At 39.4% G+C, this 24,594-nt stretch overlaps 5 protein-coding genes and 1 pseudogene across 7 annotated transcripts in view; 2 read left to right on the forward strand and 4 right to left on the reverse strand.

The window, feature by feature from the left end:
• The window catches only part of LOC107654166 (casein kinase II subunit alpha'-like), a 9,776-nt gene extending 6,726 nt beyond the window's left edge, over positions 1 to 3,050 (reverse strand). The window contains exon 1 of the mRNA XM_016441135.1: positions 2,152 to 3,050. Coding sequence (XP_016296621.1) covers positions 2,152 to 2,255 — 104 coding nt within the window. The 5' untranslated portion in view covers positions 2,256 to 3,050. The remainder of the gene's footprint in view (positions 1 to 2,151) is intronic.
• On the forward strand, positions 2,047 to 6,480 carry LOC107654165 (coiled-coil domain-containing protein 113-like). 2 transcript variants are annotated; one of them, XM_016441132.1, is made up of 9 exons: positions 2,047 to 2,108; positions 3,587 to 3,736; positions 3,960 to 4,077; positions 4,356 to 4,511; positions 4,601 to 4,756; positions 4,833 to 5,069; positions 5,279 to 5,386; positions 5,577 to 5,732; positions 5,811 to 6,480. In XM_016441132.1, exons 2-9 carry the CDS (start codon positions 3,639 to 3,641, stop codon positions 5,919 to 5,921), a joined length of 1,140 nt encoding a protein of 379 aa, XP_016296618.1. In that variant the 5' UTR covers positions 2,047 to 2,108; positions 3,587 to 3,638; the 3' UTR covers positions 5,922 to 6,480. The 2 variants fall into 2 exon arrangements, with proteins under 2 accessions (XP_016296618.1, XP_016296619.1); XM_016441133.1 differs by lacking the exon at positions 2,047 to 2,108 and adding an exon at positions 3,111 to 3,189.
• Positions 6,481 to 8,255: 1,775 nt separating this feature from the next.
• Positions 8,256 to 11,493, reverse strand: LOC107654098 (zinc finger protein 319-like; the record flags this gene model as incomplete). The annotated part of the gene is made up of 1 exon (XM_016441025.1): positions 8,256 to 11,493. A coding segment is annotated over one exon (2,043 nt), but the record flags the coding sequence as incomplete, so codon positions are not given.
• Positions 11,494 to 14,388: 2,895 nt separating this feature from the next.
• Positions 14,389 to 17,215, forward strand: usb1 (U6 snRNA biogenesis 1). 2 transcript variants are annotated; one of them, XM_016441136.1, is made up of 7 exons: positions 14,389 to 14,765; positions 14,854 to 15,062; positions 15,138 to 15,321; positions 15,606 to 15,659; positions 15,752 to 15,869; positions 15,955 to 16,038; positions 16,159 to 17,215. In XM_016441136.1, exons 1-7 carry the CDS (start codon positions 14,656 to 14,658, stop codon positions 16,261 to 16,263), a joined length of 864 nt encoding a protein of 287 aa, XP_016296622.1. In that variant the 5' UTR covers positions 14,389 to 14,655; the 3' UTR covers positions 16,264 to 17,215. The 2 variants fall into 2 exon arrangements, with proteins under 2 accessions (XP_016296622.1, XP_016296623.1); XM_016441137.1 differs by having other exon boundaries at positions 15,764 to 15,869.
• Positions 16,880 to 21,545, reverse strand: pla2g15 (phospholipase A2, group XV). The gene is made up of 6 exons (XM_016441026.1): positions 21,424 to 21,545; positions 20,284 to 20,475; positions 19,407 to 19,525; positions 19,225 to 19,323; positions 18,888 to 19,112; positions 16,880 to 17,894 (listed from the first exon to the last, which is right to left on the reverse strand). Exons 1-6 carry the CDS (start codon positions 21,543 to 21,545, stop codon positions 17,383 to 17,385), a joined length of 1,269 nt encoding a protein of 422 aa, XP_016296512.1. The 3' UTR covers positions 16,880 to 17,382.
• A 1,848-nt stretch (positions 21,546 to 23,393) lies between these two features.
• LOC107654168 (phosphatidylcholine-sterol acyltransferase-like) overlaps positions 23,394 to 24,594 on the reverse strand; it is a 3,107-nt pseudogene continuing 1,906 nt past the window's right edge.

Consider the following 24,594-nt stretch of genomic DNA (forward strand, 5'->3'; position numbering starts at 1 on the left):
GCAGAAACACGCTGTTTTTCGGGCCTGTCTCTTCAAATGCAAATGAGCTGCTGCTCCTCGCCCCCTTTTCCAGAATAGAGCTGCTACAGTTCGTACCTGCTAAAAACATCTGTTTTGGTTCTGATTATCGTGTTTATCACGCTGAAATCATGCGTTTTAAACCATATGAGTTTAAACTTCTGATATACGGTTTTCTGAGCACACATCCGAAGCACACGGACAGAAAGCGGCTGTCACAGCATGCGAGTACTAAACTAAGTTCTCATTCACACACAAGTTTACGTTAAAAACACACAAGTTACAAAAAACAGTCGGTTATGTCTGTGAAGGTAAACAGCTGGGAAATAAATTGCATGTTTATTTTAGATCTGTGTGGCAGCAGCAATATACAGTAAATAAATCAATAAATCCACTGCTGTCTTGTCTCCTCTGAGGCTGGGACTCTATAAAGTGTACTGTGCTCATCTGTGCAGCCAAAGGCAGAAGAACAGTTAGCATGTTTTGCTCAAACTTTCGCCATGCAATTAGAGCTAATACACCGTTGTCGCTTGCAAAAACACAATAACGGCGCCGTGGGTGTAAACTTACAGATTAAGGGGCGGTAATATTATAATGATATCACTTTGCAACATCACCAAGGGAGCGAAATCAGATGCGCTCGTTTTTTCAGACGCTTGCAGAAAAAGGCTTACCAAAACAAAGTTACTGGGTTAATCTTTTTCACGTTTCTTTGATTGGTACATGCACCAGGGACCTGATTATAGCACTTAAAACCTGGAAAAGTCAGATTTTCATGGTATGTCACCTTTAAGAGAAAAAGAACTTCAGTTGCTTTCAACTGTTATTTTAGTATTATTTATATACAATTATAATGCCTAGTAATATTTTAAATTAGCTTTTATATTTTCAGTTTGTCATTTTCTAATTTATTTATTTATTTTTAGATTTCTGTTTAGCCTTGATTAATTTTTATTTCAGTTTTAGTTATTTTAGTACTTCAACTTATTTCAGTTATTTTCCATGGTAACATTTCTAATTTTCAGTAGAGTTTAATCTATTATTTATATCTTATTTTCAGCTTTATTTCAATTAACAAAAACAATTTTAATAGTTTTGGTTATCAATAACAACATTGGCATCCAAATGACTCCCCAATACCAGTGCAATCCTACAAAATAAACAATTAGCCATATTAAGTTACAAGTTGGCATAGTTCATTCAAAAATTAAAATACCATAATTTAGAGTAGGGCTATTTAGGGTTACTTTTTCCTATGGAATTCAAGTGAACCATTTTTGGTACATTTTTATGCATCTTTTTTCATACACCAATTCATAGCAACCCCCCCCACCCCCCAACAACAAAGACTTGATTTTGCCATTTTCCATTCTGCATATTCGAACTGGCACATCGCATTTAGCATCAATGTCATTGAACCTTGCATGACTTAAGACTTAATTTTGACTCAACACACAAAACATACAGCTAAAGATCGGCTTTAAGAGACTGACATCAAGCAGAAAAGTTGCCAAATTTATGGTGCGTTCATGGTGTTTTTTGGAGCTTGACAGACAGTCACTATGATCAGTTTCACTGTATGGAAAAGAGCTGTGTGAAAATTGCTAAACGAATTCTTTTGTGTTCTACAGAGAAAAAAAATTATAAAAAATGACAGCATATTCACCATCACTTGTAATTATATATGTGCACCGTGCAAAACAGAAGCACATTAACTGACCCTCAGGAACCTAACCATTAAAGCTACTAAATGCTGTATAAGTGCACTGGTTTAGAATGGTAATTACTGGATGTGCACAGCACACTTGAGGGAATCGGTGCATTTGCATAAAATCTGTGGATGCTGTGGACAGTCACACACACTCCTCTCTCTAACGCTGCATCTGTAAATCCGTTCATGTCATCCTCTCATCATCAGCTCTCAAACAGGGGCTGCTCGATCACGCAGATTGATGACTCTCCCAGCACGATCGATGGCGAGCCTACAAATGTGAACCACTGCGCAATGAAAACCAGCACACACATGCACAAAATTATACACGAAACGCGCCTAGGTAGGCAGCTCGCTTGGTTTTGAGACACAACATCAGGTGATGATGCACTTGGGCTTTTTTATAGCTTTAAATCTCTCACCTCCAGGTGGGCACATGGGCCTCGTAGTCCCAGTATTCCCTGCTCTTCAAAGTGTTGACATCGGCATACACCCGAGATTTACTACCGGCCACCGGGCCGGGCATGGCGCGCGACGGGGCTCAGGGTGTAGGAGAAATCCGAACGCCAAATCCAATCCAAAACACACGGAGGACCACCGATCAGATGCAGACCAGCCCGGGGGAGGTCTGATGGTATCCGGTTCGGGCGTGAGGTATCTGATATCAGCGGCGTAAACGATGAAGCGCGGTGGCCGCTGAGCAGCGCTCGTTCCCCGGCTTGTCAGAGGTGTTTAGACCGCCTGGAGATCCGAGGGTGAAAATGAATGGTGGATAGTCTGTGAAATGCCCTGGCAGTGCTAATGTCGCATGCAAAGCTGCGAATATGAAGTCTAGATGGTCTATTTTGGATCTGTATGTGAGAAGTTTTGTGAAAAGCTATTTGGTTTAAAAATAGACTGAGTCCTAGGCGGGGGGGTTTGTTTAAATCTAATTATTGTGGGTTAAACCCCCCCACCACCCCAGAGGGGCCTAAAATCCCTAGATCCAAAGCATAGAGATTAAGAAAATCCAGGATGTGTTTCCTCTGTCTTCAGTCTGTAGCAATGGAAAATGCAGACCACCGTAACTGAGTAGAATATAACTAACCCAGCCTCTAAGCGTAGGATATTGACTGGTTAGAGAGAGAGAGAGGGGCGGTGGACTACAGATCGATGTTCTGCTCGACCCCCGTGAAAAACCGTGTCCCCGTGACGTCGATATGCAATAATCGCGAAACCCGCTTTTAATCCAGTGCAGCGTTCTGCTTGTGATCGGGGTTCGGGTTTTCCGGACCAATCCCCCCGTGCTGCTGCAGGAAAAACGGACTGCAACGGTTTGACCCGGAAGCGCAAGATAGCTTTATCAATTAGCATCGAACAGCCGGAAGTACAAGATGTAATGGCCACCGGGCATGTCCGTCCGTTGCTATGCGCCTGTATATGAAAGACTTCCGTTTCCATTGATGAAAGAGAAACAGATAGTGCGTATTGACACAAGTACTATGAAGAAAATATACATTTTGAGGAAATGCATTGCCTAGCTGTGTTTTCCATTGTTTCTATTTCATTAATTTCAGTCATTTCAAAAGAATATAAGTAATTTCATAACACATGCAGTTTTGTACAAATGGTTTAACTTCGCTTAATAAACGATTTACTCGGGAAACATATACATCTGTATGTAAACGACATGAAAATCTAGCATGTAAATTTCCTCATAATTGTTTACAATATTAAATAATAATTCTGATGTTATTTATTTAGCTACTGTTTTATTTGAAGGACTTTAATGAATATGGTGTAACGTCTGGTATAATCTGCCCCTAAATAAACATTCGTGTTAAAACGTTATTTTTAATGGGGTTTTTTTTTCCATAGAGTATCACAATAATGATAAAAGATTAATGGCGAAGAGCGCGCACGATCTGGGATGGCATTGTTTTGCTTAGCAACCATGGCGGAAACGACAGAGGACGGTCAAATCAACACAGATAAAAAACAACTGGTTGAACTTGTGGAGGACTTGAAGTAAGGCACAAAAGTTATTTTTTTCAAAATCTTGACTTATTCTTGCGGTCATATTTGCCAAACGATAACCTTTGTTCGTTTTAATACATGTAGTTGGCTGATAACGAGCCTACAGCGTTTTAACTGACTCTAAACGTTTTAGTTCTTATGTCAACAAACATTTTATATTATATATTATTTTTACATTTGAATAACTTCAAATTTTTGTTTTCCTGAATTTAAGACGCTCAAATGCAGCGCAACAAGCACAGATCGATATGTTTGAGCGATATAGTAGTGGGCTGGACCTACAGCCTCAATCGGAGAATTATGAAACAGCATCACAGATAGAAATGGCAGCGGTACGTATTTCATATACAATGTGTGTTATATGCGTTTTGAATAATTTCTCATTATTGTAAACAAATGAATACAGTCATGGCGTAATGTTCAGTGCGTAGTGACGTCCCTGTCGTCTCTTTCCACTCAATTTTTGAGGTGAAATATTACTTGTGCATGTAAATCTTGTAATATATATATATATATATATATATAGATATATAATTCCCATGACGTCATTCGTTCATTCAGCACTGTCAATCATGACGTCATTCGTTTATTATCAATCTTTTGATACCAGAGTCCAGGAAGGAAAACTAAAGCACGCACTCCAGAGAGACAACAGCTCCTGACACTAGAACAGAAATGTGATGTCGCCAAAAGCATGCATAAACTGATGACTGAGGATTTGAAGAGAGCAAAAGACCTTTCAGAAAGAGAGCTGGACAATTACAAGGTCATTAGTCAAGAGAGAGAGAGAACAAGCTCATGAGGCTATTACAAATTAATTTCATATGCTTATGTAATTGATTCTACCCTCTTTAGGCAACTCTGGAAGAAGCTGATATCCACTTGGCGGAGGTTAAAAAAGAATGTTGCCAGTTTGATCGTGACATTGGTAAAGCACTGCGGGATAAAAAGAGTGTGACGATGAGTGCTGAGAAGGTCATCAGATACATTGAGGATAAAGTAAAGGCCAAGGTAAAAGAAAACTTCAGATTGCAGGTTTACAAGAATAATGATTTACAAGCACAATAAAGTGCCCACATTTTTTCAGGAAAGCCTGATTGAGAAGTTGCATCAGAAGAATGCAGCACTCCTCGCATACAAGAAAAAACTACAAATCCAGTTGAAACAACAAGAGGAGATGGGTGAAGGCCTGACAGCTTTGGACTTTGAGCAGCTCAAGTTTGGGAACATGAAATGTAGGAAGCGACTGGATGAGCAAAACCTCAGACGTGTGGAACTCAAATTACTCACAGGGAAGACCCTGCATGTCTTGAATTCTAATAAGGTGACATGCTCAACCATAATGTGGTCCTGACAGCTTAAGATATCAATATCACTGTATCAATATCAATCGATATGTGTTGAGCTACACGCCACAGTATTAGGCCAGGTCTTGTAAGGGTCATTGTTATAAGGAACTGTTGGCCTTGATCAGACCTTGACCTAAAACTGTGGCTGTCTACAGAATTATTTTTCAATATTTCGATCTTGCAGGAGAAGCTTCAGACCTTGACACATGAGTCAGATGTGCTGAGCAGTGACACTGCTTTACGGGCGAAATTACTGATTAAGTTTGAGGAGGAGACCAAGCAAGCAGAGGAGGTCAGGATAATTAAATTAATTATATGCACTTCAGAACCCAACATCATGGAAGTAAATAAATAAATATTCAAATTCTGGTAATCTATCGACCATTATTAAAAACAACAAAAACAGACTAAAAGACATTTGTACTATTTGGAGTGGTACTCCACTGGCCAAAAGCCATAATATGGATTTTTTTTCCTGACAGGAACAAAACAAAGCAGAGATTCTGAACAGGAAGTTGAGGGGCCAGTTGGCTGATTTTCACGTACCACATGTCCTACAATACATCAACGTTAAGGAGTCTCATGGTCAGCTGCAGAAGAGTGTTAAAGAATGGGAACACAAGGTGGAGATAGCAGAGGTGAGGATTCTTCAAACGCTTTTTTTAATATTTTTTTTAATTCCAGAATTGTGGTTTTTAATGATCCTATTATTCCAGATGGCACTAAAAACATACTCAAAATCCTGGGACAAGCTTCGGATCACTGCTGGAGCCAGAGCAGTTCCTGCACGACATGCAGCCATAGATGCTGGATTGTATGGATTCTGAAACAACAAAAACTAAACATGTCCTAAATAACCTCAATACCCAAGATGATGTCAAAGATGCCTATATATTTTAAAACAAATGCATCAATATGAAGAATAATAAAATGAACATAAAAATTACACACAACAATGCATTATTAATGAAAAGGTTTATTAGTTAGTGCTGTGTATATTAAATGCTACATACAGATATTTAAGCATGAATGTCACATCAACCGCCACATGAAGTTTTCTTACTAGCTCATTCACAATCTACAATTTGAAAAAAAGCTAAGGAGAAGTATGTGCACTCGGAAGTGCAGATACTTGGAACAGATTACGGGAACTAACACAGCAGGCATGCACGGGGTGGTGAGGTCTCAAAACCATAGAGGAAGGCCATTGATCTTAACGTTCCCCTGTGGTCCTGAAACGTCTGCCAAGAATATAGATATTTATATAGAGATTTTAAACAATATTAATAAAAAAAAATGTATATACAAACGTGAAAACATAAAAAAACACAACATAGTTTCCAAATCCAACTGCTCATTGATACTTAATGCCTACAGTTTAAAAAAAAAAAAAAAGCTCCTCTGTATTTAAAACGATGGATAAATAGTTACTATAAAGGGGAAACAAATTGGAGGCAAAGGGCTCTGTGGAGAAACTAGACGCCCCTGCTTAAAGGTGCAATAGGTGATTGTCTTCAGAAACATTTTTTGTTATGCTGGTTGAAAGTCTCTTGACATCCCGATAGCAATAATTAAGTTTTTTTTTTTTTGCATTTTTGCCTTTATTGTGACAGGACAGATCAGACATGAAGCGAAGTGGGAGAGAGAGAGGGGCGGGATCAGGAAAGGTCTTCAAGTCGGGATTTGAACACGGGACACCCAAAGCGCAATGGCACTGAATGTCGGCACGCTGCCCACAAGGCTATCGGCGGCGACAGCAATCATTAAGTGGTCTTAATGTATTTGTCTGTATTTATATATTCTGTGGAAGGCGTAGGATCAAGAAATGTTCGTTCAATCAAAATGCTCAGTCCGAGTGTTTTAATTGGCTTTCCTACTGCCTGTCAACGTATGTATTTGCATACCTCTGCACACCGGGTTCGCGCAGACAGGATATGTCATCAGCGCGTTCACGCACGCTGGGCAGACAGAGCAAGAATGGCAGACAAACATCAACAATCCGATCTTCCTTCCTGGTATTGTAGTACTTTTAAAGTTTTCTCACCGGTGAATGACACATGATGTAGCCCAGCGGTTAATCCAGTCCTCGCGCCAGCTCGTTAGAAGTGAGCTACGTGCATGAACTGTGTTCCGATCGATATGATCCCTACACAGTGTTCATTGCTCCCTACTCCCTGAGCGGGGGAAATCCGTTGAAGTTTACTTCACTTCGGAACATGGGCTGGCATTGGGAACCGCTGATGTAGCCTATTGTAATAATGTTGTCTCTGGTCTGTGAGCGTAAATGCATTCAGGGGGTGTGGCTTTGGACGGCGATTGCAGGGAGGGTGGGATGTTCACTTTCAGTGCTATCAGGCTAAAGTCAGCATTTTCCAAGATCTCCTACTGCACCTTTAAGGCCAAGGTGTCACTATCACCTCTAACCTCGCTGTACAGTACAAGGCGAAACCTAACTGCAAGAGGGAGATGCTCCTCAAGGGCCAATAGTCAACATATAATACTGCATAAGCAACAGAGCTGAGAATGTCAATTTTGTAAGATGATGGGAATTCGTGATGTGGGTGGGAGGGAAAAAAGCAGGCAAATCAAGACTTGGACAACTTGTTCTATTCAAATTCAGCTTTGTAGACCAATAAAAATGTGATGGCTTTTTCTAATATTAAAAAAAGGAGAGTATGTGATTCAAAAACCAAAGATTACTCTTGAATGAGTACCACTTACCCTCTAAACCAAATATGTATATACTACGATTGTAGTAAGTGTCAGTTTAAAAAACAATTTCTCAAAAGAATGTACTGGTTATCATTTGATGAGTATGCAACACAGACATTCACTAACAAAAACATCAGAATTACGTGCGTTTAAGTCAAGGCCTTCGAGGCCCAAACAAACACTTTCCCTCCTGGATTCTGGGGGGAACTGAAAATCCATTCTGAAAGTCTTTGATCTTACGGTTTTTATAAAAGATTAACAAAAAATGACTCGCTGTCATGTTGCGAAAGGCAAATGACTGTAGGCAAGACACGGTGTTGGCAGATTAGAGATCAAACATGTGGATAAATCTATACAGCAGAGGAAGAATGACACTTATGGCGCTTTTCCACTGCATGGTACGGCACGGTACGGCTCGAGCCGTCGTACCACGCAGTGGAAAAGCGCCATTAGGGTACTGTACAAGTAGGCCTACATGAGTCCTGTATGGGGGAGTGGGTGGCCAGGCAAGGGGCAAAAACCTTTATAAAAACAGACTCAACTTTCACGCAACCTTGAACACCAATTACAATCTAAACTACATCTACAAAAAGGCTGAAATTAATTTTAAAAAGGCAAATCGGAAACAAAACTTAAAGAATGTATGAATCAGAACTTCACATGAAATGCTACTTATAAAATTGTGGTGCAGTTTAAAAACGACAACGCAATATCTAATGACAGGACTGGTAAACAAGTTGCATACATACTATGTACATACGGTAATACAGGAAGCCTTTTCAGGTTTTTTAGGCAATTTTCAGGACAGCTGTACTGATTCTCGTGTTAATATGAACTGTTTGTATACAAGATTGAAGTTTACATTTCTATATAGATTCTATATATTTGCGTATTATCTCAGTGAAATGTAGAGACCATCTGAGGTCGTTATACTTCTGCTGGTTAACGATCTGTCCTGTTTAAGTTCTGGTACAGTACAGTAGTAGATTTTGGTACATACCATTAGTTGCCACATCGAGGGGAACGTCAACATTGACATAGACAGACAGTTTCAACAGTTCATAACAGCACAACTTTGTCCCCCTTTTTGTTTTGTCATTAGCTTTGGGGTGAACTAAATGCGCACAGTAGGCTGCCAGAGGTTCTCCAAATGCGTGTACAACATACTCATATTGGAGCAAGGCTAGTGATCAGAATAGTTATTAACGTAGAGGCACACAGTAAGCAGTATTTCAACCATACTAGGTACTACCAAAAAGACTGAACAATTAGTTGCAGACTGAATAGTTTTTTGTCTTGTGCTCTAGAGATTTGATGGGGGCATTGTGAGCCACGTCGGGTCAAGGAGCAAATGCCGCCCTACTGGTCTAGGATCACAGTGCTATCTGGGACAGAGTTTGGAGATCTCCCCTTGCCTCCTCCCAGGATTCAGATGTAAACCAACAAATCGATAACTTTTTGTCGATAAAATCCAATTCAACTATGCCTCTTGATATCAAAAAGGGAATAACAACTTGTTGAGCATATGCATGTTTAGAACAAAATTAGGTATTATGAGGTTACTGGGCCTTGTAAGAATTAATTTGTCTGGGGTAGTTTGCGAAGATTGATAATACCTTTGCAAATGATAATCGGGGGAACAAATTACTGAATGAGAGAGGACACAGGGTACCCCCCACCTTCAGCCGTGTGCTGGACAGTATGCTCCTGAAGGGCTCCTAGATCAGCGAATCGCTCTCCACACCATACACATTTAAACTGGGCATCTCTCGCATGCACGCTTTGATGCTTGGCCAGGTGTTCGCGCTGCTTGAAGCCCTTGTCGCAACTGGCGCACTTGTAGGGCTTCTCTCCGGTGTGGACACGTCTGTGCCGCTGCATCTCCGAGGAGTACTTGAAACGCTTCTCGCAGTCAGGACACTTCAAGGGCTTCTCCCGGGACGGGTCGCATCGGTGCTGCACGAACTCTGAGGAGGACAGGAAGCGTCGGTCACACAGCGAGCATTTGAGAGGCTTCTCGGTGCAGTGGGAATTCTGATGGCGCTGTAGCGTGGTGGCTTTTTTGTAGGCCTTTCCGCAAACGTCACACTTGTAGGGCTTGTCTGGATTTGTGGGTGTCGAGGAGGACTCACCACATTTGTGACGGAGCAGCTCCCCGGACTGGCTGAAGCCCTTTCCACAGGAGGCGCATTTGAAAAGGTTGTCCATGCCGTGAACGTGCTGGTGGTACAACAAGTGGGACGGCTGCAGGAAGCCCTTGTCGCACAGGTTGCATTTGAAGGGGCGGTCGGCGGAGGGCTTGTGCGTTCGCCTGTGGCGCACCAGGGCGTACTGTTGTTTAAAGCTCATCTGGCAGTCTTCACAGTGGAATGGGCGTTCCTCCGAGTGGGTGCGTTCGTGCTGTCTCAAGTCGGACGGACGCTTGAAGCCCTTCCCGCACGTGGCGCAGCGAAACGGCCGAGCACCTTGTGGCTGACACTGGTGGTGGAGGAGCTCGGAAGACTCTTTGAAGTGCAACTCGCAAAGGTTGCACTTGAACAGGTGCTCACCCGAGTGGGCGTACATGTGACGGACTAGGTGGGATCGGTGCTTGAAACTCTTCTCGCACACCGCACACTTGAACGGCCGTTCGGAGCTGTGGGTACGCTGGTGGTGGGCTAGATGTGAGGACTGGCTGAAGCTTTTGTCGCATGTTTCACATTTAAAAGGCTTCTCGCCCGTGTGGACGCGTTCATGACGGGTGAGCTCAGATAAGTGACGGAAGACCTTGGAGCACACCGAACACTTGTAGGGTCTGTCAGGTTGCGAAGGCTCGAACGTAGGCTGACCTGATGTCCCGACGGCAGCGCTGCCACTGGATGACGCTTCGTCGTTGGATGGCTGCCCTGGAGTGGCCGTTGACGAAGTTGGCGTGGCATTTCCAGAACCCGGCTGATATGTTTTTTCACATATGGAGCACTTCATGGGGTTGCCGCTGTTATGGGCATTGTGATGCTGTGCTAGCGAAGTTAGCAGGGAGAAGCCCATCTTGCACACTCCGCACACAAAGGGTTTCTGCTCCACCTGTACACACTGGTGCTCCAACAGGTCAGTGGCTTGGTGGAAGATTTTCAGACACTGCGTGCACTGAAACGAACGGTCTTGGCTCACCATGCACTGGTGCTCATGAGGATTAGCCAGATGGGAGATGTCATGGCCACACGCACCACACTTGTGTCCTCCCTCGCTCCCGACATGCAAGGAGGGTTGCTGCGCTTGTGCCGGATGCTGCTGCTGGTTGTGCTGCTGACTGTGATGCTGCTGTTGTTGTTGCTGCTGCTGCTGCTGGGATTGTTGCTGCAATGCCGTGTCCGGCTGGAGGACGATGCCATAGACGGTGCAGCCCAGTGTGTCCGCCCCTGGTGGGATGGTGTGCACCACTGGAGGCGGGGCAACAGCATGTTGCTGCCACGCCTCCGTCACCCGGGCTCGGCTGTATGGATTCAGCTTTGAGCCGTAGTTGAACCTCTTTCCAGGTGAATTCAAGGGGAAGGGATTGTTGGACTGCCCACGATGGGAAAGGTGGGGAGGCAAAGAAGAACTTATTTTGACAGCTTGTGAGAATGACAAATGAAGAAAAATTATTCTATGTAATAATGTTGTCAGGAACACTTTGTGACTTGATATAACAGCGAACTGACATGGATGTGAGCATCAGCCAAAAGTGCAAAGGAGCTTGACCTTCTTCATCACCTTGGTACAGCCCTATAAGAGAAAAACAAGAAAACTGGATAAAAAAATGTGCAATAAAATACTCCACACATCTTTAGGGGCATTCACACTGCAGGGCTCCACAACAAGGATGGCTTGTGAAACAGTTTTGAGCCAGTTGATGGAACAATCAATTGCCTCATCATACATTTGTTGATCTTATACATGCCATTTTATGCCTTGCAAATTTAAACTTAATATTAAAATGAGTATTGTCATTTCATATTTTGCTGATTTAAATGTTACCAGTGTAACATTATCTAACCGGCTGACAAAAGGCATCTTTACACTGTCAAGTTAAGGCTGCTTTGTACCCATTTAAAATTCAGTGTAAAGATACAATGGTGCAAAAAATAGGCTAAATTAAGCCTGCTCTGACCCACCTTATTCCCTAGTATCAAACTGTACAGTTGCAACTGCTGTTAATGCATTTATGCCACCTCTGAGTAGCATTTAATTAGTCTAAGATGCACTTTAGAAGCACTTCTGTGTCACCTTTGAAGTGTAAACTTGTTTTATTGAAACGGATATAAAAACGTATTCTTGGAAACATCATTAAGACTAGGTTAAAAATTACATAATTCATTCTTTTTTTGTTGTTGTTGAAAAAACAAATCAAGATTCTATGAAAAATATAAATATATTTTATGGCATATAGAAAATATAGCTGAAATAAAAATGTGTGTGGGCAGTATAGCAAAAAAAACAAAAAAAACAATCTACTGGTCTGAATGGGACATGGTGGCTTGCATCATTAAAATTGACCATAGACATAATTTTCAGAGAAAGCTGACTATTTAAGGCAACATGAGTTTAAAAAGACTGCTGGTGATGCAACAAAGTGGCATCAACTTTTTACAAAAAAAAACAAAAAAACCCAGCAGCGCTCATGTGATTCACATCATGATATAACTGGTTACAGCAAGAACGCCTACTACATCAGCAAAGTGACTTGAGGATCTTGGCAATTTAACCACTGCTAATGTGAATGGCCTTAATCTTTACTGCAACAGCTGGCTTCGAGTCTTGCCTGGATGGTCTGTAAGGAGATCTACATCATTTGCACCAATGCACATTTCAAATCATATCATACTAACTTGGAATATTAAGAGCACACCAATATTGTACATGAGCAAATGATAAACTACTAACAATGAGCGAAGACAGTATCATATGCACCAAAGGAAATCTGATCACAGACCACCTCACCAATAATAACAAAGGTACAAGCATCTGTCAGGTCTTGCCAACAAACAGCATCACAGAAATGCATATGATACCCAAAATGCTGTCCAGGTAGGAAGCTCACTATGTTTTGAGACAGTCCTATTGTCTCAATCACCACATTAATAGCCTGTGTACAAAAGGGGTACACCCGTCCCAAAGCAAGCATGTACGGTTAAGAAAATGTAATAACACAGAACGATATGTAACGAATGACGCTCGATCGCCGCGTATTTGTTATCGTGGTGCATAAAACCCGGTGACAAAATTGTAACGTTAGGTAACACTAATATTTATGTCCAACACAGAACCCAACAGATTATAAAACCGGCGGATTTTCAAGACACCTGGAAGAAAACACGAGCACACAGCTATGCAAAATGGCTAACGAATATTTGCAAGCTGGCTAACAGGCTAACTGTAGCCTTGCAACACACACACACACATCCTGCTACATTTTGTTCAGATATGCATATTACCTTTTTCATAAGCGGGTTCCACGTATGTTTATTCTCGGAAATATAAATTTAATCAAAAAACAGCTTATGGAGTTTCTGAAGGCCGTAAATCCTCCCACCGATCCGCGGTCTCTGATAGGCCGCACCCCCTGGTCAGTGCCTACAAAAACACACGAAAACCCTGCTAACTCTCCGGATCTCTCTTGGGTTGCTCCGCAAAAACCCGATAACAGTCTTTTCGGAGTTTACAGCGCATTTAGGGGAGTCGACAAGCGAGGACGGCCCAACACATAGTGTATTTTATTTGGGGCTGGGATCAGTGACCACCGAAACCCCCGACAGCCGCACGGGAACCTGAATAACACATAATTGGCATCCTCACAAAACATACCGGAACTTCATTAATTTTAATCGAGAACGGCATTTATATGCACATATTAAAAACTACAAACGTCATTATTACGCATTATATGTGTCTGTCGCTGTTTCAGGGTATAGGGGAAAATTGTTTTATTATAACGCTTTTGGAGGAATTATTGTAGCACACGACAGGATAATAGTTCATATGAAGCTTCAATAAAAAAATAAACGTCAGCATTTTGTTCGTGTGAACATTGTATGTTAATGTTTACACTAGGATGCAAGGTTACGTTTATGTATATAGGCTTAATGTCATGTTGACCCGCTGTAATGTTTTATAAGGCAGAATGCAAAATAGCCGGAAGGTGACCCCGGAACCATTTGAATTCATCGTTGCTGTAGTGGGACGCTGTGATGTTGTGATGGAAGGTCCGAATCATTTATTGAATCGGTTCTTTCGAATGGTTCGTTTAAAAGAACCGCTTCAAAACGTACCTACGCGCTCATCCATGCTTAGAATAAAAAAATGTAATCCCAAATAAAACAGATGTCTCGGCTGACAAAAATATTAATAAAACATTTTTTATAAACCCAACAATGTGTCGTTCGTGTGATGATATAAAACTGCCATATATAATCAAGTAGCTCAGAACCGCTCGGACCGCTTCGTTCAGATTTGTGAATGAATCATTCTGACCGGTGCTGTGAACCGGTTCAACTGATTCATTGTAAATGATCCGACTTATAAGAATGATTCGTTAACGAATTCTTTGGTTTGTTGTAGCGGGGCGCTGTGAAGAAACAGCAATATTTTTTCAACGGAAGCACTTTGCACGTCACAATAAGAATGCCATCACGTATCTGAGATGGTGTTTTGTAGGTTAATCAGGAGATTGTAGATAGAGTGGCAATGGTCCATTTGAGAGATAAGTGGCGGTAATGCACTTATAAGTCTGCGACCCGCCGTAACGCAACAAGAGGAAGAAGAGATGGTGTTTTTCTAGAAAAAGTTGTTTAATACTCTGGTGTAGCTTTTAAAAAAGATTTTCCTTTTAGCATGATTGTCAATTACAGTAGCAGTAGCACTTCTGAAGAAGAAACTGAAAGCTCTTCAAAAGATGATTCCTCACCTTTAAGGAAAAGAGGAAAACTTGACACTCAAACCAGGTTTGGTGCGTTTGATCTTCTGTTTCTTGATTTGGGTTTATTTTGATTTGCATTTCCAGAGCTCTAAGTTCCTCTTTTACCTCAATAGCACCAGTGAACCTTTGGATCATGGATCTGTTAAAAGGAAAGCTGGCAAATCAGCCCACTTGACACCTCGCCTGCCTCTTCCTGACAGCGTGAAGGAGATGTTCAGAGAACCTGAAGAACAGTGGATCGATAAAAGTGAAGAGCATGGAGGGCGACAGCGGTCCTTCCAGCATGAGCGGGGCAACTGGGCTACATACGTGTTCTGTCCTTGTAAGCATTTTCCTCAGGGTATTATTGAGGTAGACACTGTAATTTTTCTCTGAATGACCTTCAACCCTTTTTTAGATGTTCCTGAGGAGGCCTTTCTGGAGCTACTCAATGAAATGATGGTGGTTGCAGCTGCTCACGGCATCCCTCTGACCTTGTCTGAAGAGTTTCACGTCAGTATCTCAAAGACAGTGGTTCTGCGCCATCACTGGATCCAACCATTTATCCAGTCCATTCACACCGGTCTGACACAGTTCCAGAAGTCAGTGCTATCTAATCAAAACCTCATTAGGGGTTTTCACTCTGTGTTTACTCTGGGTTATCATCATTCTAAACACTGTTTATAACCCCAGGAAGAGGACATTATCACACAAGTAACTTAGAAGCATTGGTTTTTACCTGGGATTATGTGAAATGTGAAGCAAGATAACCAGGATTGCGGGGTTTAGAATGACTCATGGTTAACTATTTTAAGTGTGAAAAGCCCTACTGTTTCATTATGCCATATGTTAGTTGCTGGGTATCTAAGTCAGATTGTTTTCTCAGGTTTTTTTGCTTGGCCGATAAACTGAGGGTTTATTGTAATGCTGAAAAGACTAGGTATGTCATTACTCTAACTGTTAATGACCCAACTAGGATGTGTATTATTTAGTTCTTCATATCAAATAATAGACTGTTTTAATGGCATAAAGTTGTTCATGCAGGACCTTTCTTGGTATGGAAATCTCCACTGGAAAAACTCAGTTGCTTGAGCTTATCAAAATACTGGATGAAACCATGAAAGAATTCAACCTTAGCACCTTTTATAAGGTAAAACCTGAAAATGATATCATATTTGTGATTCAAATACAATCAAATTTAGATTTCTTGTAACCCTCTTCTTTGTCTATTTTAGGATCCTTCTTTCCACATAAGCCTTGCTTGGTGTGTGGGCGACCATACGGAAAGATTGAAAAAAACATGTTTATCACAAATGCAGGTAGGAACCCAGACACAGATCTCCACCACAAATTTAACAAGGATGAGTATTGATTGAAGGCAAAGGTTGTGGAGTTGTGCTGTTGACATCTGAACTATAATAACCTGTTTTTTTTTGTAGAGTCTCATTGATGGTCATGAAGATGGGCCATTTTACATACAGCTCAACTGCACGGAGCTTCGCTGCAAATCGGGAAATAAAGTCTTTCTTTTCCCCCTCCAGTGATCTTGAAATACTGTTGAGAATGTGAATTTTCAAGTTTGCTAACATGTATTGCTGTTAACATTTGTGTTTTAAGACTTTTCATATTTAAGCAGAATATAATAAAGCTTTTGTACTAAAAACTAACTGATGCATAAAGATCTCTTTGTTACATTATACACTTTTGGTAAAGAGCATTTTATTGTACACAATTGCAACATACCTAGGGCACGTATGCAACAATCTGTTGTTTAGCGACAAACAGCCAGACCCTGGGTTTGCGTTCCACTGAAAAATGCATTGCATTTTTACCATCAAGCCATTTTACGAGCAACACGCCACATCCTGAAACTGAAAGACCTGGTTTCACTTTCCACAGTTGTACCTTCAAAAATACAGTCTTTGTTTTTATAACAGAACTTAATCTTATAACTCCAATTTTAAAGGCAACAAATAACTTGCTTCACAAATCATTATATTCAAGAGGTCAGTACATGTATAAAAAGAAAAAAAACTGAGGAGAGTTCGTACACGTGTAACAACATTAACACGTGGGTCGTGGCACAGTTGCAGTCAGAGGTTAAGCCGACAAATTGAGCAACAATGAGATATTCAGCAGTCGTATTGCACTACATTTGAGATCTCTTAATAAACCATAAATCAATACTGGTCACAGACAGCCTGATAAATAGCCTCTAGCTTGTTCGACAGAAATACTGCAGCGTCAGTACAATTTGGATAGAAAATGCATAAAAAATAAGCACTAGGTAAAAATCAGTAGATTTTAAGAAGTAGGAGGTAAGAGATTAAAAACGGACAATATTTAAAAATGTTTAATGGCAGGCAATTGTTTTTCACATGAATCAACTGTAATTTGTGCATTAAAACCTCTATAATATTAAATTGTTAGATTTGAATTAATCAGTAAAAAAAAATAAAAAATACAATTTCTATAAATGTTGATTGTGCCCAACAATAGATGACTATTTCACGCTGATCTCCTGATAAACCTGAATTAAACGAATTTAGATAATGTACATCCTCTAGAAGTGACCCATCTCACCCAAAAAGCAGAACCGAGTCTTGTACCTTTGGCAAACCACAATCTTCAGTTCAAAGTTAAACAAGGGAAGTGTGATGCCATCACGGTGAAAACAGCACCTTTTTGATGTACTTAACCGTAGTTATGTTCAACAGCATGGCAACGTGCTCATTCCCAGGCAGCTCGAACATGTTAACAGGCTGCTTCTGTTGGCCCATCCAGCGTTTGCATTGTGTCGCACTCAACAGGTTGACCGTTCCGTCTCCATCCCCGTTGATGACGGTGGGATCTACGTCTGGGAAGTTTGTGTAATTGTATCCCTGAGGTGTGGGGATTCCGCTGCCATAAAGGCAGTGGACAGGAACGCCCGGAGGCTGAAGTGCACTGACCAGCGGTTCTGTGTCCTGCCTCATAGCCCAGCCGTCCTCGTAGTTGATATCTTTGAAGAAGCGCTGATAGTCTTGGACAGTGTAGCTGGTGTTGGGGGTGGAAACCAGGACCATGTCTTTGGGCCAGGTGTGGGCGTAGGGGAAAAGCCAGACGGTGGAGACGGCCGTTCGCTGCTGGGTGCGAATTTTTAGAGGACTGATGACAGGAATGCGGTTGTTGTCACCTGTGATGGAACCAAAACCATCAAAAGGTCAAAGCAGTGATCAAAAATGGGTTTGAAAACACAAGTGCCAAGTTTTTAGGGGTTGTTCACACAGGACTCGTTTCTGCATTTCACTGCATGTTTTTTTTTTTTAGTGTTTTGCCATGTAAATATGTGCTAGACAGACATGTTTGGCTGCAAAAACACGTGTTGTATTTATGCATTTATGGTTTATTTCATATGCTTTTGAAAAACGTTTATACCATTTTCAAGGTTTTTTATGATTCTAAAAATAAAACAATTTTTAATATATATTGTAAAAAAAAAATTATATTTTAAATAAAACAGAAGTATGTTTAACAAGAAAATGCTATTTCAGATTTTCTACTTCAAATGTGTAACTTGCCATTTCTTTGTAACTGTTTGTAAAATTTTCCAGCAATTCTTTATTTCACTGTATATTTGTCAAAATGAAATGTTTTTACAAATATCATTAACTATACATCTGTATGAAGTTAAGCACTATATAAATAAACATGACTTGATTAAATTATTACATTTTTGCAAACCACATGACAAAAAAGCTTTAAAAAAATATTAATATAAATATAATAGGCAGGTTTGTTAACAATAATATTATTTAATAAAATCCTTTTTTAAATTCTAGAATATTAAATAATCATGGTTCCTCAGAAATAATAATACAAGACTATGCCAAAGTACTTGAGGTTTTCTTTTCAAAAATGTTGATTTTTTTCTTCATTATGATACAAGGACAGTTGTATCAATGTGACAGTTCTGACTTTATGCTAACAAAAAATATCAGTTATGTTATTTATAAATTAAACTAAGTTAATTATAACTCAGAAATTAAAGGTGTATTCAAGCCACTGTATATGTGAATGCATTTTTAATGAATTTTGTATAATTTAGCACAACAAAAATGAGAGCCACATCACTGACCTACAAATTCATTTCCACAAAATCTCCTTCCACAACAAATTTGGCCCATACCTGTTGCCATAACTCTCAGAGTTTTGGCCACTCCGGCCCATGGAGGACCTAAAGACACATATGCCTTGATGTACCGGTCCTTCCAAGCCTGTGGCTGGTGATTAAGAAAATAGAGTGTGTACATATTCCCCATACTGTGTGCGATGAGAACCACAGGACCACCAGCTTTATTAGCCATCTCCTCAATCATCTGCTGCAGACGCAAGAAGTACTCCTTATTCTCATCTACAGATACAGATCAGGAGAAAAACGTAAGAAGTTAGACATAAAGACAAGAATCAACATGGTCCCGAGAACTTAAGTTTTTTTGTGCAAAACAGATCATGAAGATACTGACTTGGGGCTTTACGCCAGTCATAGGGGGCACCTCGGACATCATCGTCTCTGGTATAACCCCAGTCAACCAATGCCTGTACTATAGTGAAGAAGTACATGCCTGAAACAGAAAAAGCTCTCGTCAAACAACTGTTACCAATCAACATACTAACATAATGAAATAAACACCTAGTTTGCACTCACCCACACTCCGTTTGCTAGGATCCAGATATTCCAAACTATATGTCTGTCCAAAACCAGGCACTCGGACATCCACCCCCGGAGGAGCTTCAGTGAGGTGGGTTGAGTGATTGTACAGTAGCCTGCAAACAAAATATATTCTGATTACATATTTGCATATTCAAAGCAAGGTATAAAAAGCAATATGGAGAAAGAGTTCAAAGAATGCACAGCATGTCTTTATCTTTACATTCCATAGAGTGCATTATTGCCAGCCAACTTTTTCCCAATGGCGTTGGTTCCAGAAGCATTTTTTCTATTCATTTTTCCCATAGAGATTTCTAAAAAGTATTTATTAAAGTATTAGAACAAGCCATTAACCAAGCCAACTAGTTACTAGTGTAGGTGAATCACAACATTACAAACTTTAATTTGAAACAAAAAAACGTATTTGAAAATTGAACGAAAAGACAAAGGAATAAGAGTGTGTACTCACTGAGAGAAAAACTACAATCCCATGAAACATTGTGAATGACAATTAAATTTAAAATGATGGAGAAATATAAAATGAACCATTAAAAGTTGTTAATTATATCTATAGAAACAATATATTTAAAGTTATTGCACACACTTTTGGCAGGATTTGTTCGCTGCAACCATAATTGGATTCAATTTTCTGTTTAGCATAATGGGTAGCGTAGTTTTTTGCTACAAATTCAGCAGTTAAACACAATTATTTTAAAAATAGGTTAACATAATGTGAATGGGTGCTTCAACAATACCACTGATTTAACAACCAAAAAGAAGGATGCTTGTTTTTGAAAAATGGTATGGATATCAATTGCCACATCATGTGAACAACTTCCGATTCCTGATGCCCTTTTGCCCTTTTGCCCTTTACCTCATGTTATCAATCCAGCAGTCAATGGCCACCGGCACCAGCAGCTCCAGGTTGAGCCATAATGTGAAGTAGTCCTCTGTCTTCTTGTAGCAGATGTAGTGCACTACACTAGGTTTATCAAGTTTTGCTTCAAGCTGATTCCCAAGATCTCCTGGAACTACAGAGAGAGAGAAGTAATTAGGCCAGCTAACCAATCACATAATCACTATGAATAAAAATACAAGAGAGCTTAATCAAATATTAATGAGTTTACACAGTCAAAAAACGACTATAGGTATGATCAAAGAACCATTGATTAAAAAGACTTAACACCATCACTATCCAAAAGAGATTACCAATTTATCCCCTACTGTTTAAATATCTCTATCATCACTAATCCTGGCCAGTTTGGTCTGGTTTGAAGCATTTGACCCCCCACTATACTTCCAAGTATGGCTTCCTGCAATGTTTGCATGTCTTTATCATCAGTCACCACATCCAGAATTAATTTTTCACATATTTAACATGACTAAGAAGAATTTTTGCTCCTGCTATCAGGTGTCATGTAAATATTGGCTAGTCAAATATTGTACTTAAGATATTGTTATAGAAATTTTTTGTAGAAATAATGTACTTAAGCCATCTTTTATTGCGGTATAATGATGTAGTGTAAATTTTGACACAAAGACAAATCTTTTTACACAAAAAGTATCTGATGGAAAATCCAGTCTAGTTTTGTTTTGTAACATGGTGAGGTGATTTCCAGCTAGTAGACTAGCAAACATATTCACAAAAAGATTTTAAGGTGGTCTTGGTTACCTAAAAGTGGTATGACCAGCTGTTCTACCAGCTTTGATCCGCTAATGACCAAGTAGAAACCAGGAACCAGTGGGCCATACAAGTTCAAGGAGGTCAAAATGGTTTATGGAACACATTACCAGATAAAAACCATCTTAGATCAGCTAAAACTTGCTATCATGTTCCAAAACACAGATACTACACCGAACAAAATGATACTAATTTTTTTAAGGTAAGTGGTTGCAAACAAAAATTAACTGATTGCAACCACTTACCTTAAAAAATGTAGTAAATTCAATGAATCATATTTTATAATTTGCAGGAAAGCATCTCTTTCAGTGGCTCACACCTCTGCTGGCTTACAGGATCAAGGGTGCATTTGTGTTTATCTGTCCATCGTGAGGTCTGAGAGTGATCTGAGAAGCGTCTCTTCTGGGTCTGCGGAACAGTGACAGCGGGATGGGCACAGACAATGTGACGATCATGTAATAGGTGTTTTTAAAGCAGCTAGACGCGAATAAACAATGGCACAACGCATCGAGCCAGTGGGCGGAGCTTTGAGAGACAGTTCGATTATGGCAAAAAATGCTGCAAGAATTGATGTAACAGAGCATGTATTATCTGTTTATAGTCATGCATACCTCAGATGTAAATTTCGAAATAATTTAAGATGCTAATTAAGGACTACAACTACTACAAGGACTGACTCTGTCATTTGTTTCAGAATTACAGGTGAAAACCTACTCAAATAGTAGCTAATTGTCACAGATCTTATAATTTATTAAGCAGAAAACCCATAGCAAATTAGCCTGAATGACACTATTTAGTTTTATTTTGACAGATCATTGGAATAATAAAAAATGTGTTAAATGCTTGTATTAAATAATTGAAATCTATTTCTCAATTAATTTTAATAAAATGTATATTTTTTTTATATTGTCAGTTTTCATTTTACTTTTATTTTAGGTTGTTATGTGCTTTTTACACTTTTATTCATTATTTTATATTTATGGGTTAGGGTTAGATACTTTAAGTTTTAGTATTAGTAATTTTAACACTTCAACTAAACATTTCCAATAGTTACGTAAAATGATATAAACATTTTATTTACTTAATAATAAAATAGGCATTGACAAGCATTTCTCGCTGTCATTTAAATAACTAAAAATAAATTAACTACAACAAATGAATAAAAACTTGATACACATTTAAAAATCAAAAACGAAATAAAATAGCAAAACACAACAAAATTACTAAAACTTTAAATAAAAGTTAAAAATGAAAATAGAAAAATAGAATTGAATATTATAATAGTATACCGATGATACTAAAATAACACTGCTACTAACGGAAGTAGGACACTTTATATATAAAATTTTAATGAGAATGTGTGTTCTTATTGTTTTATTGTGTAGCAAGCATAAAAGCAATAAAAACCTATAATCCAAAAGCAGTCAAATTTGTGTTATATTGTGAATGTAGTCACGGGTTAAGGGGATGACCATTGAATTATTGTCATATTGCACATGCAGGTTGCTTGTTTCACTCTCTGTGAGGATGATGTTCAAAGATCAGAGGTTTAAGGTGGAAAAAAATACCAAACCGAGTTACTGATTAAAAGAATTTCCACCAAAACATCTATATTTCAAGAGAAACAATCAATTATTTTTTCCAACAACAATCGAGGAAAGATTTCCTGGCAAAATGACTGCCTGCTTCTGAGTGAACTCTGAACCTTTGTCTAACGCTTTTTAATTTGTTTGCAAAAAGCTGATGTGAATCAGACTCAGAACTCCTAAACTGGTTCAAAGGTTACAGAGTACAGCAAATATTATCTGTACTGCGTACAGACAGGCGTAGGAAAAACATGGACACATATATGCACCACTAATATGGATGAACATATTTATATATTTATTGTAAGCATTCATTAGACTAGTAGTTTAACAATGTCACAGCCTAAAAAACATCTGTGACCCTGGACCACAAAACCAGTCATAATGGTCAAAATTGTGAAATTGAGATTTATACCTCATATGAAAGCTGAATAAATAAGCTTTCCATTGATGTATGGTTTGTTAGGATAGGACAATATTTGGCTGAGATACAACAAAAAATCTGGAATCTGAGGGTGCAAAAAAATCTAAATATTGAGAAAATCACCTTTAAAATAGTCCAAATGAAGTCCTTAGCAATGCATATTGCTAATCAAAAATTAAGTTGATATATTTACGGTAGGAAATTTACAAAATATCTTCATGGAACATGATCTTTACTTAATATCCTAATGATTTTTGGCATAAAAGAAAAATCGATAATTTTGACCAATACAATGTATTGTTGGCTATTGCTACAAATATACCTGTGCTGCTACTTAAGACTTTTTAAGCTAAGGTTTTGTGCTCCAGGATAACATATGATCCTTTACATATATATGAAATGTGATTAACATATTATGGTAGCATAGACAGTTTAAGTTATGCCATGTTATACAAAAAGCACATTTCACACTTTAAGAGCTACGGTGGCTATAATCTTTAATGTACAAATTAAATACATTTGATAAATTCTGTATAATACACTGTAACAAACGAGTATATCATGTCTATTAATATAAACCAATACAAAGAGATGTTCAAGTCATACTTTTGTACATGAGATCAGGACACTTCTAATGCAGCTGGGCAAATGTCACAAAACCTAGGCTAAAAGAGATGGAGGCTCTTCAGAGCTGTCGTCTGTTTTCTCATGGTACTTTCCCTCCAAAATTCTCTGGACTGCTGTGAGAACCTTGTGATTGAAGACCATGTCCAAATGGGCCATGCCTCTGAACTCTGTCACGTGCACGGCCTGTTCCTGTTTCCCTATCCAGCGCTTACAGAGACTCATGCTGCGGCTGCCGACAGTGTCGTCGCCATCATCGTAAATAATATCTATGGGGTCGGTGTTTGGAAACTGTTCGTCGTACACGTATGTGACGGGCGTAGGGAGGCCCACCCCATAGAGGCAGTAGACCTCGACGCCAGGTGCGGGCAGACCGGCCGTGAGGTTTCTGGTGTCCTCCCACATATACCAGCCGTCCTCAAAGTTGATGTCTTTGAAGAACTGTTGATAGTCTTGGTTGGTGTAGTTGAAAAAGGGGGTGGAGATGAAGGTGTGGTCTTTGGGCCAAGCCTCTTCAGAAGGGATCATCCACGGATTTGTGGTGGTCATTCGTTGCTCTTCGCGGATTTTTATATTGGACACAAAGGGTATGCCATCGTTTTCACCTAAAAAGGCATAAAATAAAGACTAAAACTCAGCTTAAATGTTTTATACATGTTAAGACAATAGCTCACCCAAAATTTAAATTATATTCAAATTAAAGTATTGTTTACAGTTAAAATAATCAGTATTTTATATTCTATGTCTGCATGCTTTTGTATGACTACTTTTAGTAGCTAGGATGCAGCAATGAAGCTTTCTATTTCTGAATAAATGCAGGTTTTTTTACTTTATATTCATCAGAGACTCCTGAAGAAAAAAAAATATATA

The sequence above is a fragment of the Sinocyclocheilus anshuiensis genome, unplaced genomic scaffold (genome assembly GCF_001515605.1).
Source record: "Sinocyclocheilus anshuiensis isolate Anshui unplaced genomic scaffold, SAMN03320099.WGS_v1.1 scaffold115, whole genome shotgun sequence".
Lineage (NCBI taxonomy): Eukaryota > Metazoa > Chordata > Actinopteri > Cypriniformes > Cyprinidae > Sinocyclocheilus > Sinocyclocheilus anshuiensis.